Genomic DNA, 20,037 nt, shown 5'->3' with positions numbered 1-20,037 from the left:
GTGGGGGGTAATGACAGAGAGGGAGGGGGGTAGGGGGCAATGGAGACATCACATCATCATATTACAATTTTAGTTGTATTGTGCAGAATAAGAATGTACTTGGGTGGGGGGCAGGGTGGGTTTTAGGTCTGGGCATCAATCAAAAAACCACTACCCTCACACCACTCCTCAGGATTGGCGGGGCTGCGTGAGCGTAGGAAAAAAGGAGGCACAGCCGGACAGCAGGATTGCGGGTATGGGGGGGGGTTAGGGGGAGGTGTGGGTAAAGTTCATGGTTCATTGTTACAAAAATCACCTATGACCAATGTTCAATCTTCACATTTATGAATTAAATAATTGCCTAAAAATCAGTGCATAATGTATGATTGGTATTAAATATGTAAATCAATGACCAATAATTAAGCTTATCAGACGGAACGTTAGGCCAATAGCAGTTGCCGGTTGGATTCCAACTGGCGGAACGTTCCGTCACGAGCAGTTCATTGGTTAAAAATGTCTGCTTCTACGTCTTGGTGGCATGACCCATGATGGACTTCTTAGTGTTTCTCTCAGGTTTCAAAATGATTATATAACACTTTGGTCCAAACAGTGCCACCAAAATGCCCAAACTAGATGCTAAAATAGCAAATACCTCCACTACATCTGCATATTTGCCTGGAGAACTGATATATGCTGGTATGAACGCTATCCACACGGCACAGAAGATCAACATGCTGAAAGTAATTAACTTAGCTTCATTGAAGTTGTCTGGAAGATTCCTTACCATGAATGCTAGGAGGAAACTGAGGAGTGCTAGTAAGCCAATATAACCTAGTAACACTGCAAAACCAACTGTTGATCCAACATTGCACTCATAGACTATCTTTTCAGAATAGTATTGTGTGTTTTTATGAGGAGTTGGTGAGGCAGACACAAGCCAGCCTGTGCAGATTATTGCCTGGATTGAAGTAAGAATCAGAACTGTTCCTCTCTGCTGCATAGGACCAAACCACTTAATGATGTCTGCACCACCAGGCTTGGAGGCCTTGAACACAGCCAGCACCACCATAGTCTTTACCAGGATGCAGGAGACACACAGCACAAAGCTGATCCCAAATATTGCATGCCTCAGCTGACAAGTCCAGAGTCTGGGACGACCAATGAACAAGAGTGAGCACAAGAAACATAGTTTGAGTGAAATCAAGAGTTGGAAGCTGAGTTCTGAGTTGTTGGCGCGGACCATTGGCGTCTCTTTATGATAAACAAAGATCCCCAGGACAATAGCACAGACAAATGTTCCTAGCAATGAGATGGTTGTTAAGGAGATCCCCAGGGACTCATGGTAGGACAGGAACTCAATGCTCTTAGGGACACAGTGGTCACGCTGGGGACTGGACCAGAAGTCCTCTGGACAACTGGTGCACTCTGTAGAGTCTAACAAATAGTACAAGATTAAAGGGACACACACGTATCTTCTTATAACCTTCTGTACATATACTGTAGCTACATTATGTAACCCTACCTGTCTCATTGCTGAACTCTCCCTCAGAACAAGCAATGCAGTCGTAGCAGCAGACAGGTTCTCCTTTCCTTCTGGCCACACGGGTTCCAGGAGAACAGCTCTCACTGCACACCGACCGAGGAGGCTACAGAGGAAAGTAAAAATGATCAGTTTAAATACCAGTAAGACGCGCAAACGCGGGAAGCGAACGCAGCTCGTACATATTTAAGTTAAGTTTTTAACTTAGCCATAACCATATAAGGAGTCCCCAAAGCAGCTATACGTCCAAATATGGAGTGTGTTGCAACAAATCACTCAGCTCCATATATGGGCACAAAGGGGACACACACACACACAGACAGACAGACAGACAGACAGACATGATCTGCTAGGTCTCATAGTAAGTGCTCACTGAATTCGCAATAAATTCCATTCACATCATGAGCTCAATTAAAGATTTTTGAAAGCTGAAATTACTTTTGCGGATTGAAAGTTCCAGAAGATTCTGTCTTCATCGAGGGTGAGTTCTTCATCTCCGGAGGCTGTCATCTTGACCACACCTACGTTGTGAATATTTGTGCTTCCATCAGGGAGCCACGCCCAGTTCATTATATCGAAGATTGGTAAAGCATCACCATTCTCATCAAAGTATACACGATCACCACCAGATGTGGTGAAGTTGACCTTTTCCAGGTAATAGAGAAGCTAGAAATGGTGATGAGCAGAATCATGAAGAGCAAGAGACGTTAAAAACATACTTAAGGGTCCTATTACAGTATGTGCCCAAGTCACGCTACACATTATTTGGGGATTTAAGCATTGTGCAAGTGTAGTAGATTTGTGTTTTGGTGAATCTGTGATCGATTGTTTTGGTCTGTCTCAGTGGTTCCGGTATGGGAACTGGCCTTTTGGCTGGCTTTGAAGAGAGACACAGCGTTGTGTGTTTGTTTATTCTCCTTATGCTCCTTTTACAGGTTAAACTGCCATCAGACGGCTCAAAGTATGAACCGAACGTATTGAGAATTGTTTATGACGTTGTGAACTGTATTTTCGTTTGTTTATAGTCACTTTAAGAGCTTAATACAGACCAAATACTTGATGAAGTTTATTGTGGTTTCAGAGAAGCATGGTGTACACTGGGCTCCGCCATCTTCTGTAGCTATACACTGTGGTTTGCGTCGTTTAAATGTGCAAATAAACAAATAAAAATAATCCTACAGGTTAACTGAATTAATATCCCACCTGCCATGGCTGTATTGTCTGCAAACTGGCACAGCTGTGCCCAGGGAAAGGCCCTCTTCCTGGCACACACTGCAACATGTCATGGAGGGCGTGGGCCAGAGCATACACAGCCTTGAATATATTATACTCTGTCCTGAGGTCAGACACATCCAAAAATATAGTTTCTGCCGTTCCCAGGTCCTCTTGTCCAGTACACACCCTTCCACCAGCGTCCACCCACTCTGATGGAAGTGGTGAAAATTTACACTGAAATGTACGTTCCCAAAACTGCCTCACCTGAAAGAACACAATTAATTCATAAGAATACCTGTAAATACAATAATTGATTAATGTAGGCCTATTTATTATTCACTTCATTCACAGTTTGCAGATACTACATTGGTACAATTATACAATGGTGCAAACACAAAATGTCCTAAGGGCTTGTGTTCATTGTGGTCCTGTGTCTCAATATTCAATTCAATGAGACATGTAACTATAGACATACAATTAAACAAATACTTACTATGTTATCCTCATGGTCATTGTCAGGACGTATTTTTAAAAAGAAGTCCTTCAAACCTGGTATCTCTCCACGACGGATGGCAAAACCCAGGGTGCCTCTCAGGTACGGCAGATAGTGAGGATACTGGAGATCGTCTCCCCACCAACCTGAAGTGGCAGCGAAGATCCATAGCAGACCTGTCACATTCTGCTTAACCACCTGTTCATCGTTTCGAAAGAAATGAAAGGCTTGTCTTTCTTTCAATACATTCTCATTTTAGATTATTCTAATTACGAATCCCTAAATTAACATCCTCCACAGATGTATCGTAACACAAACCTCATCCAAGACATTATAAATATAGGACCCATATCCAAACATAATGACCACACGAGCTGTGGACGTCTTCATCACAGTGACAATCCTCTGGAGTTTATCCAGGTCATTGTGGAAGGGCAGAGCCTCTGAATAAGCCACACAACCCAGACCAGACTGGTCCAGGCCAGACTGGAACAATCGGGCGGCGTCACGGCCAGCATCATCATCACTGAACAACAGTCCTACCCAGGTCCACTCGAACCACCTCATAGTCTGGAGCATAGCTCGAACCTGAGTGGATGAGGAATGGACGGAAATGTACTTAGGTTAGATCATACAGTACATGGGCAAACGGCGGCCCAGGGGCCACATGCCGCCCCCATGTTCACTTATGTGGAATACTAGAATTTTGCGGCCCTGACGGGCCGCTCATCCTAGTTACATTGCAGCGCACTATGGGAAGAAGGTAATTGCGGGAGTTGACTCCACATGTAGTAACGGATGGGTTATTAGTTATTATGTGTCCTTATTAGTGTAGTGTAGTCAACATGTTAAGGCTTGTACACACTGCCCAGTATTTGCTTCGATTATGCTGTCGGGGAGCATTTTTGGCACTCGCCGACAAAACCCCTTATCTGACGTTAAGCGATCTACAAAGGCTTTGCAGGTAGACCACATGACATGCCCCTAAAAATATATAAATTTTAATATAAAAAACGATTTTTGCATCTGCCACTTTAGATGACCTGAGATGACTTGATTGATTGACATCAAAAAGGGCCTGTCAGCTCAAACACACAATGCAATACTTGTTGTTGCTTACAATCATCAGTAGCAAAGTCAAATACCAACAAAAATAAAACCCTACCATTTCCATTTCCCCCCCTCTATTTCCCATTCCATGTGCGTTTGTCTTATATGTAGCCTATGAAAGGCCCCTCAATTACATTTTGTAACTATTTTCAGCAATGGGATGATAGTTTATTTGGTGGGTATGTTGAGCTGGTCGTTTTGAAAGTAGCTCTCAAGTAAAAATAAGTGTGGGCACCTCTGGTATAGATGATTATATATATATATTCATTCCGTCAGTAAATCCCTGTAGGCCAGTGTTTCTCAACCTTTTTTGTCCCAGCTGGGCACACTTTTCATAGCCTAAAAATCTCGGGGCACACCTAGATATACGGTGTGTGTATATACTGTATATTTACCGGTGTGTATATATATATATATATAGTAAATATATATATATTTTATATATATATATATATATATATATATATATATATATATATAGAGAATATTAGTGGTCCATGACATGAAAATGTTTGAGAACCACTGCTCTAAAACAACATTGGACAATGATGTTTGACAGTCAGCAATATTGTTGCTTATTCTAGATTTATTTTCTGACTTGATCTGGCCTGTTAACATTTTCATAGACCTGGTTGCTTGTTTCCCTCTCAGTCAATGTGGCTACACTGGTCAAAGCCATGTTGACTGTCTGTTGTGGTTCCGTATGATAATTTAGCTTAGCACACAACAGCTAGGAGGATGCAGCAGGCTGCTGCCGTCATGTTTAACAGTATTTTGCGCAATTTATGACCCCGCATTTATGGATATGGACTTATGGCTCCATCGCTGCCTCTTTCTTTAGTAGAAGTAGAAATTTAACGTGTTGCTGACTGTTTACCGTCCCTCTCACACGCGCGCGCGCACACGGGCGCACACACACACACACACACACACACACACACACACACACACACACACCGCCTCCTGGCCGCTGCAGACCCAGAGGCTCTGTTCAGAGTGAGACCCCGATATAAATTTTTCGGGTTAACGCAGCACGTTAGGTTTAGAAACACTGCTGTAGGCTATATATACCCACATATTGGTAGCCTATATTAGCCCAATATTGGCGTTACGCATTTCACTTGAATAATGTGTGTGCGCGTGCGCATGCGGAGAAAGACAGTTATTTAATGAAACGCAAGATTATAACGTCCTGTATTGGTAGCCTATATTAGCCCAATTCCTGTGTGTGTTACGTGGCGAGAGAGAGAGAGAGAGAGAGAGAGAGAGAGAGAGAGAGAGAGAGAGAGAGACTCCGAGAGAGGAGAGACACTGCACGTCAAAATTAATTGGAATAAAAAAAAAAAATGATGTAGCCGCTGTGTGTGTGTGTGTGTGTGGGGGGGGGGGGTGGCTTACAGGCGTGCGTGTGCGTGTGCGTGTGTGTGTGTGTGTGTGCAATCCAAAGCACTCGGCAGTAGCGAAATAGCCAATGCAAAGTTGCGAACAGTCTAATCGTTTTACTTAGGCAAAAAACAGCTATTGTCGAAGAACAATGTTGATGTAACTAAGACATTCGCTGAGTGACCTATATTTAATATACAGAGATTTAGAAGGAATAAGCAAAATGGTGAGGCGACTATTCCTCCTTCCGCAAAGATGTTTCTCTGCGGAGTCAGAGAGAGGGAGATCAGATTGCAGGGCTGGAGCTAGTGATGGGTGAGCACGGGTGAGCACATGTTGGCTCTGATTGGCTGGTGGCCACATCTTTTGATTGGCTGGTGGCCACATCTTTTGGTGGCCACATCTTTTCATTGGCTGGTGCGCACATCTTTTTGGCCACGTGACAACTTTACACTTGTTAAAATAGATATTATTGATTTCAGCTGTTACAATTCCAAACATGAAAACATGACCCGCTTTAAGTATATCTATAATGGCCAATATTAGTAGCGAAATTACAATTTCAATTGTCTTTTTATGTCCAATGGATTTGAGTATGTTTAATTTAAGTTAACATAAGTATAAATAAATGCATTTGAAATGCAACACGTGTTGAGCTAGAATGGAGATAAGATATTTCTACCAAACAGTATACACAATGTGGCCCTCTGGAGTGAGTGTAGAAATATAGTGGCCCTCTGGAGTGAGTGTAGAAACATAGTGGCCCTCTGGAGTGAGTGTGGAAATATAGTGGCCCTCTGGAGTGAGTGTGGAAATATACTGTAGTGGCCCTCTGGAGTGAGTGTGGAAATAATTGTGGCCCTCTGGAGTGAGTGTGGACATATAGTGGCCCTCTCGAGTGAGTGTAGAAATATAGTGGCCTTCTGGAGTGAGTGTAGAAATATAGTGGCCTTCTGGAGTGAGTGTAGAAATATGGTGCCCCTCTGGAGTGAGTGTAGAACTATAGTGCCCCTCTGGAGTGAGTGTGGAAATATAGTGGCCCTCTGGAGTGAGTGTAGAAATATAGTGGCCCTCTGGAGTGAGTATAGAAATATAGTGGCCCTCCGGAGTGAGTGTAGAAATATAGTCACCCTCTCCTACATCAAACTTGCCCACCCCATGGGTTTCAGTATTCCAGTTTGTGAAACATGAACTATTAGATACCAACACATCTATTGTTATAGAAGTTCACCTGGAAGACAAAACTTGGCATTGTTCTGAAGAAGGATGGGAACTGAGTCCGGTCGCTCAGACAGGAACAACCAGCCGAGTAACTTATCTAGAAAAACAGAATAAAAACAAATACAAAATATCTATTCTGTAATGTACTAGATCATAGGTATTCGACAGTGCGTCTGGTACCCTCAAGGAAGTGCTATTCAACCCATGGCCCCTGATTAATGTATCCGCGGCCAACAATGAAAATATAATATTAGTTATTTTCACAAGATTTTGTAAAAGGTTGTATGGCCTGATGTCAACTTAGTATTAACCACTTACTTTATCACCTGTGATAGTCTGTTCATTATATGTTCTCTTGTAAAGCAGGAAAATGATATGCACATCCCAGTTTCAGAATACGGTGCTGGACCCAAAAAATGACTGAATGAAGAAAAAAGTGGAATGTCCGCACACGATATAATTCTGCTCCCCGTCTTTTTTATTTCAACCTATACATAAAACAACGTTTCGCAGGGGCGAAACATTGTTGTATCGATTATATAGATATTCCACTGTTACGTTCTTAGCTTACATATGATTCATGATAACTACTTTTTAAGTATGTGATGTATTGCGATGCTTTTTGTTCTTGCCTAACTCTTTGCCAGATCCAAGGCATTTCAATGTAGTTGATAGGATTCTCTATGGGATAATGCCGTTTTTGAATGATTTGTGACATTGTGTGTTGTGAATGTGTGACTGTTGTGAATGTGTGACAACGAAAGACCTTCAGAGAAAGCTTGACTTGTCTGCATCCAGGAAAAAAATTAACTGAGTTGATAAAATGTTTAGTTGTTGTGTTGGAAGCCATTTAAAAGAGCCTGCATTTACACTGGGTAGTGTTTCTAGGACAACAAAAAAGGTTATGCCCGGTTGAAGTTTTATTTTATTTTCCAACAGAATAAGAAAGAAAAATAGCAGCCTACAATTTACAAGCTCAGAACATGTCACACTGTGACCTTGTTGATCGGCTGTGTTTGATACTTTTGTCTAACATTAGCATAATGAAGAAATAGGGAATTAAAAAACATTGCAAGTTGAAATATGGAGACACAAGGTTTCTTCTTGACAGCAACGATTATGTTCTATGTCTTTCAAACGGCAAAAAGACCACATTTAATATTTATCATATTATAGATTTGAAAATAGCCAAGTAAACAAAATTTAATAAAATAGTAGTGTAAGGGGGTAGGAAACTTACCATGGGCACTCTGTATACACCTAATATTCTAGAGAGGGTAATAGAACTTTTTGAGGTACTAGGACCCACAATTCCAAGTACCGGAGGAGACCCAACACAGCTCTGATCCAGTGTAAACTGCTCCTCTCTCCCACTGATCAGTGACAACGCTGCAGGGACTGCAACTCCAACTGTAAAACAGGTGTCATAGCAATGGTATCCCAGAGTCACATTGGGGAGCAGGCTGGGGTCTCTGTTGATCTCAGCGATGGCAAAAGCCATGGTCTGTGCCATTCTGAACACTGCCATGAAAAAACTAACACACACAATTACACTGTAGCCTTGAATATCATTGCTGTCGGGCAGAAACCTTGTATCTCCATATTTAAACGTTCTGTTTAATAAATGACTTACTTTGTCATACTACAGTGAGGATTTTTTTTGTTGCTATTTTTGAAGAAAATATTTAAGTGAAAGTGCTTTTGACTAAATAATAACTACCCTAGATCCATCCAAACACATGTTCTGAGAAGGTTTCCAACCGACAGCCTATATCTTTGTAGAAATATACACCTCAATTTATACATCAAAACAAGGTTGGTGTTGTCTTGCTGGCTATTCGTGATACTCACCCACTGCAGGAGGGCTTCTGTTCCTTGGACTGTGTGAACGTCAGCTCAGGGAACACAGAGGAGACGTGGAATGGAAACAAACCACCCAGAAGCACATCTCCAGCCTTGTACATTCCTCCATGTTTTAACTGTGCCTGTAACTCACAAGAAGAGGACGAGGATGAAGACAAAGGAGAGAAGGAAGATAACATCATCAAGTATGAAAACAGTTGTATGTCTAAAGAAGTCCTCATGACTGTCCTCCTCTGTCTAACAACCCCTCCCACCTTCTCCATCCAGTGTCCAGTTGTTAGGTTTTATACCCATGCAGTGCCGTCCCCTGTGCCAGATGACGACATTACGTAATCTTTCACAACACCGATCTGGGCCTTTAGGCCCACACAGAGGCAGGGCTTAACGTACATAGGTATCAGTGGTGGAAAGTAACAAAGTAGAGTTACTGAAGTACTGTACATAAGTTCAATTTTGAGGTATTTGTATTTTTAATTTCCAATGCTTTTACTACTACCAATATTGTACTTTTACTCCTCTACATTTAATTGGAAACTGTAGTTACTTTCTAGATTTTGATTATTATTACAAAACATACATTAACCACTTCAGCCTTATATCCATTTCGGCCATTTGAAAATAGCCGATTGCGACGCATTGTGAGCTTGTAGATCAGCTATTTTTAAAATATTTTTTTGATATTTGAAATGGGCCATATTCTATATAATGAGTAAGCTACTTATACTTTTGGTACATTAAGTACATTTTGATGCCAATACTTTTGTACCTTACGAGAGACAATGGGATCCGCAATAAACTTGCAAATCGGTTCGCAACATGTCACCTTAGTCAGTGGCAGGTTGGTGGTCAGTGTCAGGTTGGTGGTCAGTGTCAGGTTGGTGGTCAGTGGTGGTTAGTGGCAGGTTGGTGGTCAGTGTCAGGTTGGTGGTCAGTGTCAGGTTGCTGGTCAGTGGTGGTTAGTGGCAGGTTGGTGGTCAGTGTCAGGTTGCTGGTCAGTGGTGGTCAGTGGCAGGTTGGTGGTCAGTGTCAGGTTGGTGGTCAGTGGTGGTCAGTGGCAGGTTGGTGGTCAGTGGTGGTTAGTGGCAGGTTGGTGGTCAGTGGCAGGTTGGTGGTCAGTGGTGGTTAGTGGCAGGTTGGTGGTCAGTGGCAGGTTGGTGGTCAGTGGTGGTTAGTGGCAGGTTGGTGGTCAGTGGCAGGTTGGTGGTCAGTGGTGGTTAGAGGCAGGTTGGTGGTCAGTGCATGTTCGGACTAACGGGACTTCGGATCTATGGGCAGTTTCCGGTGGTCAGTGGCAGGTTGGTGGTCAGTGTCAAACCAAACTCAGCTTCTTCTACACAACGGTAGAGTCTGTTCTCCTATACGGCAGTGAGTGCTGGACCCTGAAGCCTGAAGCCAACTCTGCAGAAGTCTCTAGACGGGCACTACACTAGAATGCTGCGTGCCGTACTTAACATCGGTAAGAGCACACATGTTACTAACAAGAAATCTGTATGATGGAATGCCAAGGGTGAGCTAGAAAATAGCAGCCAGGAGAATGAGACTTTAGCAGGACACTGCCAAAGACACCAAGAGCTGCCAGCCAGTAAACTAGTGCTGTGGGAACCAACACACGGGCACCGGTCACGACGACGTCCCACATTAACATGTGCAACACCAACGAGCTGGCCAGATGTATGGAAAACTAGGTTCACTGGAAGACGTCTGAGGAAGACCTAGAGAGAGAGGCAGGTTTCCGGTTAGTGGCAGGTTGCCGGTCAGTGGCAGGTTGCCAGTCAGTGGCCGGTTGCCAGTCAGTGGCTGGTTGCCGGTCAGTGGCACCTGGACAATTTGGGCACCATAAAAACTGTTCAGCTCTGAAGTTGTTAATCAGAGCAGTGGTCAGTCCTCCCCCCACTTCTCAGGTGGCCACTCCTGATTACCAATGAAGTGTGAGGGAAAACAAGAGTAAAGCCCAAGGCATCTTCAACTCACTAGTTGTGTCCCAAATGACAGTCCCTTAGTTGAGTGATGTCATGCATGCAGGCACGCAGGCATGCACGCACACACGCGCGCGCGCACACACACACACACACACACACACACACACACACACACACACACACACACAATGATGTCATTTAATTAACCCAGGCCTTAGAGGCAAATTTTAATAACACAAGGTTGAAACATTGCAATAACACCAATTAAATATCACATGGTTCAATGCCTTAGCAAGTTAGCTGATCTTATCGTTTATTGTTTAATGCCTTAAAGCAGTTTCCCTTTCTACAATGATGTGACATGAAGAGTGTTTGTGTGGGTATAGTGTGTGTTTGTGCAGTCACTATAGGCTAGGTTAAGTGACCTGCAGTGTGTGTGTGTGTGTGTGTGTGTGTGTGTGTGCGCGCGTGCGTGCGTGTGTGTGTGCATATACATTACATAAATTACACAGATGCATTATAATACTATATAAAATGCATTCACATAAACACAGCAACAGTGATCATCAACAGTGGGGATTAGGTGAACTATTTAAACATTTTCTTATTTAAAATGTCCACAGCAGTTGGCACAAACAAAGTTTTGTATTTTTCTTTTTAGCCCCATTTTCGGCCTCCTGCCCGATGATGACAAGTCAAATTCAGAGCGAAGAGGGTGGGTAGAGTCATTGTAAATCTGAATTTGGTTATGAAGCGGTTGTATATGTCCTGAAGTTGCAATGGTTAGTGCAATGATCTTACTTGCCTGGTTGACTACCTGGGTGAGCTTGTTTTCTAACTGAGAGATTCCCAAACCACAATGTTAAAAGTGAGAACCCTCTCAGTGAGTGATCTATAGACCATGGTCAGCGTGTGTTTACTAGCATTAAAACGTATCAGTTTCCTGAGAAGATAAAGCCGCTGCCTTGCCTTTTTGTCTCCACCAGGCCGAAGGCATGGGGGGAGAGTATGTTTTGCACTCCATCCGTGTGTGTGTCCTTCCGTCCGTCTGTCCTTGCGTCCTTCCGTTACCAGCTAATCTCCGGCACCGTTGGCCCGATCCATGCCAAACTTTGCACACACACTCCCTGGATGCCAACGACGAACCTCTGCTCCAAATATTCCTCAGCGGCCTGTTATAGCGCCACCATGAGGCAAGTAGGGGTGCTGAGGGGGCTGTAGCACCCCCAGTGGTTTGTAGGGGAATTGTTTGGAATTGTTTGTATTTTATATATTTTTTTTTATTTGAATGGAAAGAATATATGCCGCCAACATCAACAACGATGTGGATCCACCACAGCCACCGCCGCCAGCCATACCTGTGGTTGTGTTGTTCTATATACATTTTTGTCACTGTATGTCTGGTCATGATCAGATCTATATGTAGTCTTATAAATTAAGGGATGATATTGTCATTGTTATGCGGCGCACCGGCGCCGTTGGGAGAAAAAAAAGGTCATTCTTTGCACGTGCACGCACATTTTAACATGTGCACGCGCATTTTGAAGCGCGTGCATGAGAACGCAGCTCCCCCTAGTGTAAAGTAGTTCCCACGGCTATGCCATGAGGCCAATTTAGGCAAAACACATTTCTGTAAATTATACTCGTACACATTTTATCCATACATAACACAATTCGGTATACACTATCTCCATAGTCATGTGATCAATACGGAGCGGCACCATTTCCCATCTTCCATCCTGATTGGCTAAGATTGGCTTCCAAAGCTCACACGATTGTGTGAAATTAGACATGCACGTGAAATTAGACATGCACATTTCCACTAGGCCGAGGACGACATGCCACAAATGTTCCCCCCAAATCAGCCTCACGGTGGCACTATAACAGGCCAATTCCTGTTTTTAGCTATAACTGCATCGATCTATATACAACTTATGTATGTGCACTCCCTAGAGGCCCTTCACATCTGCCGGTTATAGTGCCACCATGAGGCCGATTTCTGTAAAACAAATTGCTTGTTAGTCGCACAGATTTCATCCAAATCTCACGCAAATTGGTCCACATGATCTCTGTAGTCATGTGATCAAGACGAGTCTGTTGGACTTCTCAGATTCGACACTGATTGGCTTACACACTATGGCCCTCATTTATCAATCGAGTGTAAAATCTGCCACAGATTCGAGTGCAGGTTTCGTAGTACACCCACGTCGCCACGGCATTTATAAAGTGATCGCAAACAGCTGATCCTTCCTTAATTTCGTTCTGACGTTAATAAATGTGACGGCTGAAATCTATCTGGCACGCCCTATGAAATCAAGCCTCGCCCTCGTTTTTGCGACATGAAAACGGCAATACGTTTCCTGAAACCATGGTAACATGAAAAAATAAGTTTCTCCCGTGCCTTGCTGCTGCCTGCCTCACCCCCATCTCTCATACACACGCACAGCACGCACACGCAACTTGCAAGCCCAATGTGTTGTTAAATAAATAAAGAACGAACACCTGCATGAATTAAATAAAGTAGTAGGCCTACCCTGTCTGTTTCTCTCTCACCTCGCTTGCCTTGCCGTCATGCACGCATGCACCTACATGACACCAACATTAAATAAAGCTGTCTGTTTCTCCTCTCGCTTAATTCCCTTGCTGCCCGCCTCACCCCCCGCACGCACGCACATATCGCAATTTGCAAGCAACTTTCACTGTGTGTTGTTAGTTGTATATAAAATTATTAAAGTATTTTTAATTTAATATACAACAAGATATATTAGTGAACGAAACCCTGAACCTGAACCATAATTAAATAACAAATAGGCACACACACGCTGCTGTTTTGCAGGTGCTCCTCCTGTCCGTGACCAACTGACCATGCACGTTCGACAGTCTATTTAGATTGCCTCGCAGTCGCTAGTCGCTGCAGTGGCTGCAGTACTGTCAACTGTCAATTATATTAATGTGCAGCCAAAATATATGGTACTGGTGGTGGTGGGCTGACTGGCTGGGTTAGCCTATACCTATCGCCGATGCGGTTCCCATGCACTTGCGCTGGGCTGGCACGGCACATTTGACATTCCAGTGACACGTCAGGTTTATTAAACGAGGAGGAGATTGCATATACCGTAACTCCAGAAAGACATTGTTGGTCTGCTGTAGATTAGGCTACAGTACAGTATATAGGCTACCCATGCATGTTGGGACTCTCCGCAGCTGCATTGCACTATAGGCTACTTTCCAACGTCATGGAAATATTCCAGCACAGACAGCCCAAATCCTCGCATGTATGCGCTCATGCAAAACACTGTTTAAATGGCTTAAATCAAGCGCTATTTTATTTGTAAAGTTGGAAAGGTCATATGACACAAAGACACATCTTGTAGGTCTATTCCTTTTTTCTTCTTTTTACATGTGTAGCCCATATACATACAGTTTTATATTAACATTTTAGGAGTGAATACATATGTTTCGATGCCTTTGGCAGCCTCTCAGCTGGTCAAACAATGCTGCTCCGCCGTTCTACGACAGAAAAACAAGTGAGGAAAAAGCGTACGCCAGCTCCCGAGCAGACGTTGAAATTTAACTTTGTCAAGGAAATGGTAAATGTCGAAAATGTCGGTAATTTCGGCGTGCACCCATATTTTGGTGTACGCACGGTTGATAAATGAGGGCCTATCTTTATAGTCATGTGTTCAAGACGGATCTGTCCGATATATCATTTTCCATCCTAATTGGCTAACATTGGCTTTCAATGTTTGCAGGATTAGACCGTTTTGAACAAAAAGCCTCAAATCATCCAATTGCCATCCAAGGCAAGAAGAAATGGCACGCTTTTCACATTGGCCTATTATAGCGCCACCAGGAGGCCACAACCTGACCTGCCCTGGTGGAGACCTGTGCCGATGGGCACTTTATCTAGTTCTGGGTGCCTGCCATGCAATGGCAGAAACACAGGTTGAAATCCGAAACCAATACTTAATAATAATCCTATTCAAGACACGAAACTTTGACGTCTATGGCCGGCCGCACGGTTTACCAAAGCCCCACAATATATACATCGAAACGTGCGGCTCGGCCGGGAATGGTGTGCTTGTGCTTTTCTTTCCGATTCGAGTTACCGTGCCGACGTAATTCGCAATAAACGACGCGAAAAATGCCCCATGCAAAGTCAATGGGGAAACGCGGGTAAAAACAGAAAATGACGCGTTACTTTAGAGCCACATTGCTCTTGCACACTGTTACGTAGACACACGATTTAAACGTCAAACAGCACAGGAGGCCATCGACTTTGTCCTGGTTGAGACGGAATTCGAATACGTTGCACGGTTTGCCCGCTATCGCAGTTCAAAGTGTGTGTGGTCTGAGCAAAAATCTCGACTTAGAGTGTCGCACGCCCAGAGAGAGAGCGGGTCAGAGTGAGAGGCCAATGTGAAAACTGTAGCGAAATTCTCCTAACAAATCGTTCTCACGGCCAAAATATTAACTTTACACGCATGGGTTTCGGTAATTTTGTAGCCACACTCGTCCTCTTTCACCCAATGTCACAACCACAGCCCAGATTCATATGGTACGCGAACTACAGCCCTGAAAGCGACAGGTGTACCATCATAATGTTTCATGAAACGCCATGTTAACTGCCTGAATGAGTCAGCATTTTTTTCATCACAAACACAATTTCTTAACTCGCTCTTATAACCACGTTTTTTATCGTACCAATACCACGATCGCACACGGCGTACCTCAATGTCTCGGGTCACTCACGGCGAAAACAAAAATCGCATTCAACTTTTACTTTTTGCGCTAGAGCAATTTGTTCGGACCGTATATCTGAACAAATTCAGCATAACAAAAAAAAGGAGTTCCCGTTCAGAATGGGTTAACTTTCAATAGTGGTGGCATTTGCATAGACTAGCCCAGCTGAAATTGATACATTGTTAATGATTCACCCTTCACACACGCGCGCACACAAACGCACACGCACGCACATGCACACATGTGCACGCACACACACACACATTGAAAGTCAATGAAGAAAATTGGGGAAACACGTAACTCTGTCATTTCTTCGGAACCGGGCCGCCCCCCTGAGAGAAACCAAATGGACACACACACACACACACACACACACACACACACACACACACACACACACACACACACACACCCTCTCTTCCTATTGGCTGGCCTTTACACAGCTATAACTTTTGTTTGCAACATGCTACAGTCTTGAAACTTGCTCCATGGACTTGGACCACCAATAGGAGCACGCTGTAAATGTTTAATTGCTTAAGCCCCGCCCCTCTGTCTTCCTATTGGCTGGCCTTTACACAGCTCTAACTATTGTTTACAACATGCTACAGCCTCAAACTTTGGTACATGGACGTAGACCATCAAGAGGAACAAGCTGTAATGGCTTGATTGCTTAAGCCCCGCCCCTCTGTATTCCTATTGGCTGGCCTTTACACAGCTATAACTTTTGTTTGCAACATGCTACAGTCTTGAAACTTGCTCCATGGACTTGGACCACCAATAGGAGCACGCTGTAAATGTTTAATTGCTTAAGCCCCGCCCCTCTGTCTTCCTATTGGCTGGCCTTTACACAGCTCTAACTATTGTTTACAACATGCTACAGCCTCAACATTTGGTACATGGACGTAGACCAGGGATACTCAAATAGATTTACCTGTGGGCCACATTACAAAAATGGCAAGGGGCCAGGGGCCAGTAGATAAAATTACGACATTAATGATAGTTGATAACTTCTCTCTTTCAATTGCTTTATTTTCGCAAAATGTATCAAAGTACAATGTGCATGCACACAATATGTAAATAAATAAATGTGTTACATTTTCTTGCATAAACACAAAGAGCTGTTTCCATAACTGCACAGCAGCACAAATGATTGCACATAACATGAGTAGCTGTTATAATAACATAACATGAGTAGCTCTTTGCCTGCCTGCCTGTTTGTCTGTCCATGAGTAGTTATTTGTCTGTCTGTCAATGAGTAGCTGTCTGTCTGCCTGCCTGTCCAATTGTCCATGAGTAGCTGTCTGTCTGCCTGTCTGAGTAGCTGTCTGCCTGCCTGCCTAATTGTCCATGAGTAGCTGTCTGTCTGCCTGTCTATGAGTAGCTGTCTGCCTGCCTGCCTAATTGTCCATGAGTAGCTGTCTGTCTGCCTGTCTATGAGTAGCTGTCTGCCTTCCTGCCTGTCCAATTGTCCATGAGTAGCTGTCTGTCTGTCTATGAGTAGCTGTCTGCCTGCCTGCCCAATTGTCTATGAGTAGCTGTCTGTCTGTCTATGAGTAGCTGTCTGCCTTCCTGCCTGTCCAATTGTCCATGAGTAGCTGTCTGTCTGTCTATGAGTAGCTGTCTGCCTTCCTGCCTGTCCAATTGTCCATGAGTAGCTGTCTGCCTGCCTGTCCAATTCTCCATGAGTAGCTGTCTGTCTGCCTGTCTATGAGTAGCTGTCTGACTGCCTGCCTGTCCAATTCTCCATGAGTAGCTGTCTGTCTGTCTGCCTGTCTATGAGTAGCTGTCTGCCTGCCTGCCAGCCAGCAAGTTGGTTAACAGAAAATAAATTGTTATGGCTGAGTAAAATAAAATACAATAAACACAATTTGCCTGAAAATAGATTACCCAGCTATGACCTTTTTCATGAAAAAAAATGAGTAGTGATATGGCTGACTGAGTAAAATAAAACAATCTACCTGAAAATAGATAGCTATAAGTGAAGAGCAATTTCCGCAATTTCCTCAATTTCCATTTCCGCAATTTCCATTTCCGCATTTCCATTTCCACCATTTCCGCAATTACAATTTCAGCAATTTCCATTTCCGCAATTTCCGCAATTTCCATTTCCAACTATTAATGGCAGCTGGGTTTCATCATTCAAATAAAATAGAATTCTGACCGTTTAGCTATAAAATTATGTCAGGGAATAGGGATACACAGTATATGTCTTTCATTTGCATTGCATCTCCCCCCCCCCCCAAGCTTTTATTTTCGTTCGAGTAATAGTACAACTCTAATAGTATTACTTATAATAATGTAATTAAAGATAACTTCATTCAGATTTATTTATTTTTATTTCATTTTCCAGATTTATTTTTCTTCTTTTTTTTTTGATTTTCATTGGTGGGCCAGTCATAATGGTCCCGCGGGCCTGATGTGGCCCGCGGGCCTGAGGTTGAGTATCACTGACGTAGACCATCAATAGGAACAAGCTGTAATGGCTTAATTGCTTAAGCCCCGCCCCTCTGTATTCCTATTGGCTGGCCTTTACACAGCTATAACTTTTGTTTGCAACATGCTACAGTCTTGAAACTTGCTCCATGGACTTGGACCACCAATAGGAGCACGCTGTAAATGTTTAATTGCTTAAGCCCCGCCCCTCTGTCTTCCTATTGGCTGGCCTTTACACAGCTCTAACTATTGTTTACAACATGCTACAGCCTCAAACTTTGGTACATGGACGTAGACCATCAAGAGGAACAAGCTGTAATGGCTTGATTGCTTAAGCCCCGCCCCTCTGTATTCCTATTGGCTGGCCTTTACACAGCTATAACTTTTGTTTGCAACATGCTACAGTCTTGAAACTTGCTCCATGGACTTGGACCACCAATAGGAGCACGCTGTAAATGTTTAATTGCTTAAGCCCCGCCCCTCTGTCTTCCTATTGGCTGGCCTTTACACAGCTCTAACTATTGTTTACAACATGCTACAGCCTCAAACTTTGGTACATGGACGTAGACCATCAAGAGGAACAAGCTGTAATGGCTTGATTGCTTAAGCCCCGCCCCTCTGTATTCCTATTGGCTGGCCTTTACACAGCTATAACTTTTGTTTGCAACATGCTACAGTCTTGAAACTTGCTCCATGGACTTGGACCACCAATAGGAGCACGCTGTAAATGTTTAATTGCTTAAGCCCCGCCCCTCTGTCTTCCTATTGGCTGGCCTTTACACAGCTCTAACTATTGTTTACAACATGCTACAGCCTCAACATTTGGTACATGGACGTAGACCATCAATAGGAACAAGCTGTAATGGCTTAATTGCTTAAGCCCCGCCCCTCTGTATTCCTATTGGCTGGCCTTTACACAGCTATAACTTTTGTTTGCAACATGCTACAGTCTTGAAACTTGCTCCATGCACTTAAACCAAGTTGACCACCTCTCACACCCGCGCACACACGAACGCACATGCACACATGCACACATGTGCACACACACTCATTGAAAGTCAATGGAGAAAATCGGGGAAACACGTAACTCTGTCATTTCTCGACCGTTTCAGAAGCAGGGCGGCTCGCCGGAACCGGTCCGCCCCCCTGAACGAAACCAAATGGACCCTTACAGCTCAGACATCCTAGCATTAGCATGTTAGCATTAGCATGTTAGCATATTAGCATGTTAGCATATTAGCATGTTAGCATTAACATGTTAGTGTGGCAGGATGGGCGTAAGCATTCCCACGCTGTCACGTCCCATCCTCCGCCCACTGATTAGGGCTAGATTGTATCAGCGGCTTTATAAGGTGACGCGTCGGCCGTGTTTGTCAGCTGTCTGTCTCTCCCCTCTACACTGCTGGTGGGTGACACAGGCTCTACGGGTTTGAGTCATTCCTCCCGCACCTCGTTCGCCTAAGAGCTGTCCCGTGGCGCGCTTGGTTCGCACTTCAGTGCAGGTATGTCTCTCTATCTTTGCTGTTACGCTCACCTGCCCTGCTAGCTGACTGTGAACTTGACTGTGAGCACTTGTTGTGTTTTAGCCTTGAAGCTACTTACGCTTTCCCCTGCTGTCCAGTGGCGTGTGGTGAAACAGCACCGCGCCACCTAGGTTAGTGTCCCTCCCTCTCCGCAGCATTTATATTTAATTTGGTGTCTGACGCCATGGGAGCATAAACATGGGCATTTGTTGTTTACAGTATACTGCTTTACCTGGCTACCGCTGCAGTGGGTACAACGCCAGTGCACGTTGGTATCATTAACGCGGGTGAGTTTGTGTGTCTCACTGTTCCTGCCTCAGTGACTATAGTAGTATAAGGGTAGTATTTTAATACAGCCGTTGTGCTTCCAGGGCCGGCACCACACCTGCTGCTTTGCTGCACCCTATCATTCGATCCACACTCGGACTGCAGTGTGTGAGACGGCGCAACCGACGGCCACGAGTGGTCCTCTGGTTGATCGTTTGACTCAATGTCCTCTTGATTGTAGCCCATAGCGGCCGTCCTCTATATTCTACCTATTATAACATATTCCTCTCTATATTGGCTTGTGTGTATATATATATAGATACTTAGTGCTGTATTATATATATTACA

At 43.9% G+C, this 20,037-nt stretch overlaps 1 protein-coding gene across 1 annotated transcript; it reads right to left on the bottom strand.

The window, feature by feature from the left end:
* Positions 1 to 502: 502 nt before the first annotated feature.
* Positions 503 to 8,454, bottom strand: LOC308336507 (extracellular calcium-sensing receptor-like; the record flags this gene model as incomplete). Its single annotated transcript, XM_080793873.1, has 7 exons — positions 503 to 1,413; positions 1,502 to 1,625; positions 1,958 to 2,185; positions 2,723 to 2,998; positions 3,228 to 3,373; positions 3,599 to 3,815; positions 8,392 to 8,454. The coding sequence occupies 7 exons, from the start codon at positions 8,452 to 8,454 to the stop codon at positions 503 to 505; spliced, it is 1,965 nt and encodes a 654-aa protein (XP_080649999.1).
* Positions 8,455 to 20,037: the final 11,583 nt, after the last annotated feature.

This window comes from Protomyctophum bolini, assembly GCF_963924005.1.
Source record: "Protomyctophum bolini genome assembly, chromosome: 21".
NCBI lineage: Eukaryota > Metazoa > Chordata > Actinopteri > Myctophiformes > Myctophidae > Protomyctophum > Protomyctophum bolini.
This window is presented reverse-complemented; position numbering and strand designations above follow the sequence as displayed.